This window comes from Sinocyclocheilus rhinocerous, unplaced genomic scaffold, assembly GCF_001515625.1.
Source record: "Sinocyclocheilus rhinocerous isolate Xijiao unplaced genomic scaffold, SAMN03320098_v1.1 scaffold4236, whole genome shotgun sequence".
NCBI lineage: Eukaryota > Metazoa > Chordata > Actinopteri > Cypriniformes > Cyprinidae > Sinocyclocheilus > Sinocyclocheilus rhinocerous.
This window is the reverse complement of record NW_015624020.1, coordinates 76,275-87,153: the sequence shown is the minus strand read 5'-3', so window position 1 is coordinate 87,153 and position 10,879 is coordinate 76,275. Positions and strand designations below refer to the sequence as shown.

The following is a 10,879-nucleotide window of genomic DNA, read 5'->3' as shown; positions in this document are numbered from 1 at the left end:
TCTACTTTCGGAAGGCCAAATAAAGGGTTTTTGTTTTCGCACAGAAAAACACAGCGTCTCCCTGACATGGCTGCATCAACACTACTGCGGTTCCTGAAACCACGCCTTCTTTCTTTGCATGAACATTTGGGTGGCATTACGCAAATATTTCCACATTGTGACGTAGACATGAGGGGGCGTGTTAGAACGAGGCGTTTTAGCCCGGTCTGGATCAGCCTTGTCTTTTAGATAGAATAAATCCTTTTGTGGGAGACTTTGAGCTTTGTAACTCTGCAGATCGTATACATGCACAAACAGCTACATAACACATTAAAGAAAAGGAAAAATATTAATCGCATCATATGACCCCCTTAATAACTGAAATTATTCTGGTCTAGTATGACAGTATAAAGCTGTATTGTGGAGAAAAGGAGATCCCCTTGAATTTCAGACTAACTAGTGAAAAGCCTCTGTTGTATTTGCTGCTCACATGGATATCTGTATGATTAAAACGGTTTCCACAGGACACCAGCAGACGTTATGAAAATAAGGCTGGTACCTTTATCACTGGAATCGATGTCACGTCTAAGGTAAGTGTCAGCTGGTTGTGTGAATATATCAGTCTGTCTACTAATGTACTTGTTGTTCACAACATTTGTACGTGTTCAGGAGGCCATTGAGAAAAAGGAGAAGCGAGCAAGAAGATTTCATTTTCACGCAGAAGAAAATCTGGCTCCGAGAAATGTTGTTCTAGACCGGGATATGTTGAAGAAAGGTAAGAATTCTTACACGGCTATAGCTCAAAATTTGATTTCAAGTCAGCATGAAATTAAAATTCACCTGTCTGTTTTCTAAATGCATATTATAGATCATATTGTGAACAATTCATCCATGTTTTCATTTATAAAAAAGTGCTTTGACCTTGTAATGTTTAATCAAAATGCATTGACTGGGCTTTTCCAGTGTATATATTAGACTTGTCTTTGGTGACATTTGCAGGACTTCTCCGATCATTTAGTCCCCTTAAACCTGTACTTGCAATCTCACGTTCATCTGCCTGCACTTTTGAGGAAACCCTTACATCTTAAAGGGGTCATATGATGTTGCTAAAAAGAACATTATTTTGTGTATTTGGTGTAATGAAATGTGTTTATGCGGTTTAAGGTTCAAAAAACACATTATTTTCCACATACTGTACATTATTGTTTCTCCTCTATGCCCCGCCTTTCTGAAACGTGTCGATTTTTACAAAGCTCATCGGTCTGAAAAGCAAGGTGTGCTATGATTGGCCAGCTATCCAGTGCGTTATGATTGGCCGAATACCTCAAGCATGTGACGGAATTGTTACGCCCCTTACCATACTGTGATGATACCCTGTCAGTCCGGAGCGATGATTCAAAAACATGAAAACCCATTACAAACAAGGCATTTGTTGCACATATACATAAAACCATGTCTGCGTTTGTGATCGGAGAAATGACAAACACCAAGCCCTACTCTACACTGCCCAAAAGACTTGCTTTAAATAAAAAAATATAAAATATAAAAACTCTTTAAAGGGATAGTTCACCCAAAAATGAAAATTTGATGTTTATCTGCTTACCCCCAGGGCATCCAAGATGTCTTTGTTTCTTCAGTAGAACACATATGATGATTTTTGACACAAACCGTTGCAGTCTATCAGTCGTATAATGCATGGCAATGGTAACAAAATCTATGAGAGTAAAAAAAACATGCACAGACAAATCCAAATTAAACCCTGCGGCTCGTGACAACCTGTGCATGTTTTTTTTTACTCTCATAGATTTTGTTACCATTGCCATGCATTATACGACTGATAGACTGCTACGGTTAAAGTTAAAAATCATCATATGTGTTCTACTGACGAAACAAAGTCACCTACATCTTGGATGCCCTGGGGGTAAGCAGATAAACATCAAATTTTCATTTTTGGGGATCCCTTTAGAGTTACTTAAAATGCTATCCCTTTAAATCAGTGGTCGCCAACCCGTCGATCGCTGTCCACCCCAATAACGTGATATTTAGTCCCTGGAATGTGAATTTTACTGGAAGATCCCCGCCGGAAAACGTGTATTTTACCCCCGGAATACGATTTTTATAGGGGAACCCCCCTCGAAACGCGATTGGACTAATTTTACCCCAATAACGTGATATTTAGTCCCGGGAATTAGTCCCAGACCTGCTGTTTTTGTTTCGTGCAGATGTTTTATGTAGCAAATAAATAAATAACACCTAAAGTCAGACCATTCTGTTTTTGTTTTAAATCCTGGAATTAATCTAAATCAAATCAAAAACAACTGCCTGTGCAGATCATGATTAAAATGCAGTGGTTGCCTCTAATTTCAAATGGCTTTTATAAAGAATATCTCTTTGGATTTGAGATTTTAGTCTTTGCAACTTTACAGATCTTTTTTATGCACCAAGAGCTTGTAACACTCCAAAGAGAAAGGAAAAATTGAAATCGCATCTCATGACCCCTTTAAAATCCGGTCAACAACAATGTCCAGCCTATATTTTTCGTTTTCAATAGTCCGTTATACTCGGATGTACATAACACAGAAGAAAAAAGTTGTGGCTCCTTCAGTTTAATCATGGCTTCCAACCCATTTCAGTTTTTGCATTGTCCGAAACGGTAGTTAACCTATGATGTTTCTCTTGAAATCTTGTGACTTTTTCTCATTTATGAGTATTCGTGAAAAGTGTTGACACTCAGATGTGTTGTGAAAAATGCGTGGAAAAATTTATATTATATTTATTTCAGTGTTAAAAGCAACTGCACAAACCAGAGACAACTTTTTTAAATGTATTATTATTGTTAAATTTAGTAGTAGTATTATTATATTATCCATATAGGTTTGGAGTGACGTTAAGTTGAGTAAATGATGACCCAGTGTTAATTTTTAGTGAATTATGCCTTAAACATCTCTCCCACTCTCTCTTTAGCAATCCCAAAGGTGCGTTTGGAAGCCCTACACATGAGTGGAGTTGATAACATGAGCACTCAGGATGTTTTTGGCTACTTTAAAGAGTATCCGCCTGCCCACATTGAGTGGATAGATGACGCTTCCTGTAAGTACAGCCTCCCTGATATTACCACACTGTCATAATTATACATTGAATGCATTCAAATTTGAATTGGAAACAGGAAAAGTTTTGTTTAAAGCTGGATTGTGGTGCTCATAGTCAAAACACACTGTTCCCAGGCAACGTGGTGTGGCTAGACGACATCACTTCCACCAGAGCTCTCATTAACTTGAGTCGGATGCCAGACAAAAAAGAGGTCACAAACACGGACAACTCAAAACCATCTGAACTTTCCGACCAGCTGCAGAAAGGTTTGTCTTCTCGTTATACAAGTCCTGTTATTTCACTGTGTAACCTTGAAATAGACACTGTTCCACCAAATTTTGTGAAACAAAACTGTCACGTTGTTGCTAATCAGCTCGGCGAAACCGTGGCTCTGATGATGATGATGATGATGATGATGAAGATGAGGAAGGCGAGGTCGATGATGATGAGGTGGTGAAAGCAGATAAGAGCAGGAGCAGTGATGGCAGTGAGGGTAAAGCTAGTGACAGTGAGGAAGAGACCGAAAAGAAACCACAGGAAACCGCAGAGGTAAACTGGTAACATTAATGGTTTTTCTAATATTTTGTGTATTTTGTTTATTATTTATTTTGATGTACCTTATATTTCATCCTTTAATCCCAGACAAGCCTGCTTTCCCAAGCAGAGCGAGAGTCTCTTCTCCAGAATGATCTGCGACCCACAGTCAAGCCCTTCAAAGGCAACAAGCTGTTCTTGCGCTTTGCCTCTCAGGGTGAGAAACGTACTTCAGCATGTCGCCTACAAATAGAAGCAGTTGTGTTAGGAGCTCTTCATTACTCAACAATGATTACATTGATACAGTGAAACAGATTTAACAGTCTTGGCTGTTACTTTTCATTAGATGACAAAAAGGAGTTGGGTGCAGCCAGGAGAAGTCGGTACTACATGAAATATGGGAATCCAAACTATGGTGGCATGAAAGGCATTTTAAGTAACTCTTGGTAAGAAAAACTAGTTTTTTTGAATACTTTATTTAGCCATGATAGTAAATAGAACAAAAGTGACAGTAAAGATATTTATAATTTCAAATAAATTCATTCTATTCATCAAAGAGTCCTAAAAAATGTCTCAGAAAAATATTCCATAAAAATATTAAGCAGCATAACTGTTGTCAACATTGATAATAATGAGAAATGTTTCTTGATCACCAAATCAGCATTAGGGATGTAACGATTACCGGTTTGATGATAAATCATGATAAAATTCCCGACGGTTAGTATTACCATTTCATATTTTAATTATCATTAAAACCGTATTAGATTACCGCGATTTGAACAACTAACGATAAATAAATACTGTCCAGCATAAAGCACAGTTTTAAGTAACAGTCTCAAGTGCGCACAGCAGGCAGAGTAGTTTCGTTTTGAGTGAAAACAGGGCGGAAAAGCTGGGAGGTTTTAAAAGAGTGCTAAGGGAATTTTACAAATGAAAGTAACAGTCTCACGTGCGCACAGCAGCAGAGTAGTTTCGTTTTGAGTGAAAACAGGGCGGAAAAGCTGGGAGGTTTTAAAAGAGTGCTAAGGGAATTTTACAAATGAATATATGAATTAATTAATTATATGAATTTTCCTCTGAAGATTCTGACTGTCTTCAGGAACGATTCGATGGCATTTTGTTTTCATCTTCGCTCCATGTAATACCTAAAGTAAGTGTTCTTAATCGCAATACTGCTTTGTCCACGGAGGTTACGGGAAACAGCTGTAATTCTGCTTTTCCATAAGCGCCACCTGCTGGATTTACTGAGACTTATATTTACATTCAGCCTGTGTGCAGTTTCTGTCTGGCCAAAAACGGACCGAATTTGCATGCCCTGCTGTAAATTTTGACCGGTTGATGAAAAACAAGCTTATGCGGATTCTACACATTTAAACAATACAGATGTTATCTAGATACATATAATAATTTATTAATCAATTATCATTTTGACTTAACTCAAAATAACTGACTTAACCTTTTTATGAAACTTTTTCAAAGCTTTATTTGAACATTTACATTAAATATTTGAACATGCTATTAAACTGTTGTCAGTCAAGTTGTCATTTAAAATCCGAACATCATTGGTAATGTTATTGTTTTAGTGATTATGCAAACAAGATTATCCTTTTATTTGTTGTTTGTTGATTTTTAAATATAAAACTTGAAGTGATTTGTGTCGGTACTTTTTGAACATCTCCAGCACATTTTAACAATACCGTGATAATACTGATAACCGTGATAATTTTGGTCACAATAATCATGATAAGAAATTTTCATACCGTTACATCCCTAATCAGCATATTAGAATTATTTCTGCAAAAAAAAAAAAATTCTGCTTTGCCATCACAGGAATATATTATTTTAAAATATATTCAATTAGAAAACAGCTATTTTAAATTGTAATATTTTACCGTATTATTGTTTTTACTGAATTTATCAAATTTATACAGCCTTGGTATGGAAGCCCGTTTCTGCCATTGAATAAAAATCTCGCAATTCTGAGTTGAAATCTCATATTTCTGAGATTATCTTTGCAATTGCAAGTTTACATCACGCAATTCTCCGAAAAAAAAGTCAGAACTGCAAGTTTATATCTCGCAATTCTGACATTATAACCCGCAATTGCAGGTTTATATCTCACAAATCTGAGAAAAAAGTAAGAATTGCGAGTTATGAACTCGCAATTAGGAGAAAGCCAGAATTGTGAACTAAAAAGTCGCAATTACCTTTTTGATTTTTTATTCAGTGGCAGAAACGGGTTTCCATAGCCTTGTGATCATAAGAGACTTCTTTCAAAAAATATTAAATCTGAGCAACCCCTAACTTTTGAGGGGTAGTATAACTTTTTGAGCTTAATATTTTGGAGGGTAACTGTAGTTTCATCTGGAATTGTACATTTCTATAGGAAACGGAGATATCACACACGCAGAGTCCAGCGTGACATTCTGAAGACCAAAAAGTCTCTGATTGGAGACAGTATGGGACACACCCCACCTTACACTCATCGACACTCTGGTAAAACTCTCTTAAATAACAAACTGACATCTTTGTCTTGAGTTTTTTTTTGGTCCGTCAATTAAGCTCTTTCTCTTTCTCAGCTGACCTGGTGAATCTGCCAGAAGAGCCTATAGAAGAAGAGGAAGAAGAAGAGGAGGATGGAGAGGAAGACATGGATGCTGATGATAGAGTGGTGGAGTACAGAGATCGGGCAGACAGGGAACGGGGGCCACAGCTAGAGGAAGGAGGCCCGTCGCCTGCATCTTCAGATTCAGATGAGATGGACTACGATCTGGAACTGAAAATGATCTCAACGCCCTCTCCCAAAAAGAGTATGAAGATGACTATGTATGCCGACGAGGTAGAAACCAACCTTCGCAGTCTTCGGTGAGTCTTCAGTCCACACTTTAGGATTTGCATTTTATCTCTTGACCCTCATGCTGAAAAGATTCCATGATGATCAAGTTTCATAATGGTAATTGTGCATTTTGTCCCTTTCACTGCCTCAGAAACTCCGTACGGACTGAAACAAGTAGCAGTGTTAAGAGTCGCATTGGTGGTGGAGGAGGTGGAGGCTCATCCAAGTCTACATCAGACAAAGTGACGGATGTGAGGCAGTTACTGGAGGAGAAGAGGCAGGGACTCTCTCAGCAGAGATCATGTCCCCCAGTGACTACAAGCGGCAAGACGGGTTAGTTATTGACAGAACCTAAAAATCTTGATTTAATGTTTAGCATTCTAATATGCATTGAAGTTAGATTATCTTAATATAATAATAATAATAATAATAATAATATCTATTTCTTGATTTAAATACTTTGCCATCAAGTGCCCCTGGCACCCAGATTGAGGTTTCCTGGAAGATTATTAAAAAGTCTTAAATTCAGTTTGATCAAGTTTAGTGGACGACCGATATTGGTTTTTTGACAGCCGATACCGATATCTTGGAAAGCAGGATGGCCGATATAAAGCCGATACAATTGTATTTATTTTAATTAAAGCCAGGGTAACACTCATTTTACATACAGCACACAGTGAAAACACATGAATGTGACAGTGGGCAAATGCATAAATTCCAGCATAATTTGAAATCACAAATTTAATGTTTAAAGCATTCAGTTTGCACGGACCGAAAGTCACGCAGAGAACACGCGATCATGCAGGTCACATGCACACTTCACAAGATCTCACAACTGGATTCGACTAAGTTTGCAAGGTTTGTGAAATTAAATTTTCATTAGCCATTCAAAGATTTGTTTAAATGATGTAAATGCGTATTTGCTGAATGCTGACGGCAAACGAGAAAGTATTATAATGTTTGCCTTTCTATTACTAATAATATAAAAGCAATCGTTATAATACTTTTTGTATACATTTTAATTCCTTTGTTTAGCAGTTCTATCGGATTATTAGACAGACTTCTATCCGTCTATCCGTATTAGACAGAACTGTTAACGACGACGGCAAAAAAGAGGGAGAACGTGAGCACTATGTGCTCAGGTGCTGCCGCTCTCAGTGCCGTCAAAATAAGTCAACATCGGCCAAACAGAAAAACTTAACGGCCAATGCCGATATTTAAAAAATATCAGCCTTGACGATATATCGGTCGACCACTAATCAAGTTTAAGGTCATTAAAAAGTATTACATATCTTAAATGGTATAACAAATGTCATAAATATCATTTTAAGAGGTCTTAAACTATATATATATATACACCTTGCTACGTGTACTGCGTTAGGCTAACCGAGACTTGTCATTTGCACTTATATATTGTTGCTCTTTTGTTAGTTTTGACTGCTTTTATTGTCCTCATTTGTAAGTCGCTTTGGATAAAAGCGTCTGCTAAATGACTAAATGTAAATGTAATGTAAATGTAAACTTTGGAATTGAGATATGACCTAATGTGATGATTACAGTTCAGAAGGCTATGATTGAATTAAATAAATGTGAGCTCTGCATGCTCAGTCAAAATATGGCAATGTTGCACATTAAGAGCACTTCACAATCATTAATTATGCACATTTATGCCAATAGACTGCTTATGATATACTGTTTATAAATTATGTTTATATTGTAGATGGTTATAAGAGTGCATATTTTATTTCCATCTCTTTGAATGAGCTGCTGGAAGTAGTCAAGCATAGACATTTTAAAATAAGAGTCCCAATGTATTTGGGGCTTGATTATAATTAAAAGTCTGCATTATGCATAAAACAGTTTTCCCCTGATATTATTGGTATTTTGGTTACAGAAACTGTATCTGGCATTTAATTCAACATCAAGTCTTGTGGCTTCTCTCTGGGCCGCTCTGTCATAGGAAAGTCTAAAAACATTATTTAACATTCAATATAGATTTTACTCATTTCGGCACAATCTTTTTATTGACTTTCTTTAAAAGCAATATAATTCTTATGTATTGATATGCTATTAAATAGACCAATTTCAGTACATGTGCATGTGTTGAATAAAACGTTTTAAACTGCATGCAGTTACCCTGTTTTGCATTCGAATGTGTTCCCCAGGGTGTTTGATTAAAATATATAATTTGTTATAGATTATTCTACTTGAGATTCTATAGGTTTGCTTTGTATGGACACAATATTAATTTTATTTATTAAAAAAAGGTCTTATGTATTCATAAGAATTTTGAAAAACAAAAAGCGGATGAACCGAAATCCACAGGATTGCTTAATATGTTTGACCATTTTCGTGCTGAGCAAATGTGGGCAATAAAAGGACACATTTTCTCTCCGCAGATGTGAGGCAGAGATTAGGCAAAAGACCACACTCTCCAGAGAGACGTCGCTCTGTCTCTCCCGTCATCTCTAGAAACGCAGTGTCTCGGAGAGAGCCTTTGACTGACGTGCGCAGCCGACTCGGAGTGGCAAAACACGAGAGCCGCAGCCTCTACTCAGAGTCCTCGAAAGACAAGAAAACGGGTATAATTGGAGTCAATGCTCTTTTGGTTCTCTTCACATTTTTTTCTAATACTAATAGTAATTGTTGTTTTCAGGAGGCTTGTGGAGCCGCCTAGGCCCGTCTCATAGGGACGATAGAGACGATGACAAGACTGCTTCCCGAGCGTCTTCCTCAAGAGGAATAAGGCGACGAGATGACGAGGAATCTGACGGAGTTGATAACAATAAAGAGGATGACTCTCAGCTGCAGAAGATGTGGGGAGCAATGATCAAGCAGAAGGAGCAGCAGTCCAACAAGATGAAGAAAAGCCGCCTGGACAACTTGCCCTCGCTGCAGATCGAGATCAGTCGGGACAGCAGCAACGGCTCGGACAGTGACTCCTGACTGACGACTCCTGTAGGAAGTGTGGGAATCGGAGGAATGATGAACGCTGTGGAAGAGAGATGGAGAACATCTCTAGTAGACTGGGCCAAGAGACCCTGACGTGTATACTTTAACACTCCCACCTCTTGCCTGTCTACAGACTTTGCAGATGTTTTCTGTAGTCCTCTCTCCGTGAACCAACTTTGAGAGCGCAGATTGGATTTTTTTTTGTTTTGTCATTTCAAAGACAGGGCAGTGGATGAGTCCCTCATGTTTTGTTTTTCTTCAAAAGAAAACTATTTGGTTGTATTTAACACAAATTGAGGGCCCATTTTTAATATACAGCGAGCGATGCACCAGGTTGACTAAAACAGTCCTGTGATTTGATGTACTGACTGGAAGCGATGTGATTGGATGTCTGTTAGCAATACATTTTTTTTTTTTTTAATCATGTCAGTGTGGTTGGTTTTTGTTCATGTTGCATTATTAAGACTGTCATATCACTGTGGATTTGATGTGGAGAACCTAATGGTCTGAGATTTTTGTTTCTCTGGTGCAAGAATTATATATTTACTGGACCTGAAAGGATCAGTGCTTCATTGTACACAGTCCTGAGAGGGGCACATAATGTAGCTAATGTAAAGATAATTGTATTTTTTATTATTTTTTATTATATTGATTGGGTCTAGAAATTGATATTGTACAGCATGTCAGTGTTCTTAAACAGCATACGAAAATCTGTATTTTAATATGCAGATATATTACTAATTATGTTCCTGAAATGATTTTATTTAAAAAAAAAAAAAAAGGATGGCGCGCAGCAAGGACTTTTATTGTGAAATCTACTGGTGCCACAAAACCGGAAGTGTTCGCGATCTGTACTCTCACATCCAGAATAACAGTCGGAGAATCTAGACTTTTAACAATTTTGATTGAATAGAATTATTAACTGTTTATTTACTGGTACTGACTTGAATATCGCTTCATTTATAGATCGTCTAACGTTACTATTAACCGCGCAACAGTGAGCCGGAGGTGAGCGAACAGTCGCTAAGCATGTAACTCAAGTCATAATCCAGAGCCACGCAACTTGAGCTCGGGCTAATTATCAGACATTTAGTTTAGAGATGCTGTCATCACATCATTGCACTTGCAATGGGCTTGTATCGTCGATCTGTAGATGTTGACACATCTGGAGCTGTAATTGGCTGAGGAAAGATGCAACAGGTCCCGTACGGATCTGTGGATCGAGACAAGCCTCTCATCCGTGTGCCTTTCACCCGGTTAGCGGTGATCACAGTGTGTCTGCCTCTACTCGGCCTCGTCGCCTGTATCGTGCTGGCTCTGCTCTACCACTACAATGATGCGACCTACACACACTGCGAGGTGAGAACCAGACCGTTACTGCTATACTCACTCACATCCCCTCTGAGAATAACATTGTCACTCCTTCCTGTGCCTGTGTGTAATATATATATATATATATATATATATATATATATATATATACAGTAT

General features: G+C 37.8%; 2 protein-coding genes and 1 long non-coding RNA gene across 5 annotated transcripts in view; 2 read left to right on the top strand and 1 right to left on the bottom strand.

Moving 5' to 3' along the window:
• LOC107737550 (nuclear cap-binding protein subunit 3) overlaps window positions 1-10,104 on the top strand; it is a 12,424-nt gene extending 2,320 nt beyond the window's left edge. The window contains exons 2-13 of the mRNA XM_016549065.1: window positions 504-569; window positions 649-754; window positions 2,944-3,069; window positions 3,204-3,335; window positions 3,443-3,618; window positions 3,712-3,820; window positions 3,950-4,049; window positions 5,990-6,099; window positions 6,183-6,468; window positions 6,591-6,772; window positions 8,839-9,021; window positions 9,096-10,104. Of these exons, the coding sequence (XP_016404551.1) occupies window positions 504-569; window positions 649-754; window positions 2,944-3,069; window positions 3,204-3,335; window positions 3,443-3,618; window positions 3,712-3,820; window positions 3,950-4,049; window positions 5,990-6,099; window positions 6,183-6,468; window positions 6,591-6,772; window positions 8,839-9,021; window positions 9,096-9,385 (1,866 nt within the window). The 3' untranslated portion in view covers window positions 9,386-10,104. The remainder of the gene's footprint in view (window positions 1-503; window positions 570-648; window positions 755-2,943; window positions 3,070-3,203; window positions 3,336-3,442; window positions 3,619-3,711; window positions 3,821-3,949; window positions 4,050-5,989; window positions 6,100-6,182; window positions 6,469-6,590; window positions 6,773-8,838; window positions 9,022-9,095) is intronic.
• Window positions 1,487-10,879, bottom strand: part of LOC107737600 (uncharacterized) — an 18,061-nt gene continuing 8,668 nt past the window's right edge. Inside the window, exons 2-3 of the long non-coding RNA XR_001639808.1 lie at window positions 3,830-3,832; window positions 1,487-1,498 (exon numbers count right to left, since the gene is read on the bottom strand). This is a non-coding gene — a long non-coding RNA (uncharacterized LOC107737600). The remainder of the gene's footprint in view (window positions 1,499-3,829; window positions 3,833-10,879) is intronic.
• Window positions 10,242-10,879, top strand: part of LOC107737576 (post-GPI attachment to proteins factor 2-like) — a 13,449-nt gene continuing 12,811 nt past the window's right edge. For all 3 annotated transcript variants that reach the window (XM_016549126.1, XM_016549117.1, XM_016549135.1), the window contains exon 1: window positions 10,242-10,750. In XM_016549126.1, the coding sequence (XP_016404612.1) occupies window positions 10,583-10,750 (168 nt within the window). In that variant the 5' untranslated portion in view covers window positions 10,242-10,582. The remainder of the gene's footprint in view (window positions 10,751-10,879) is intronic.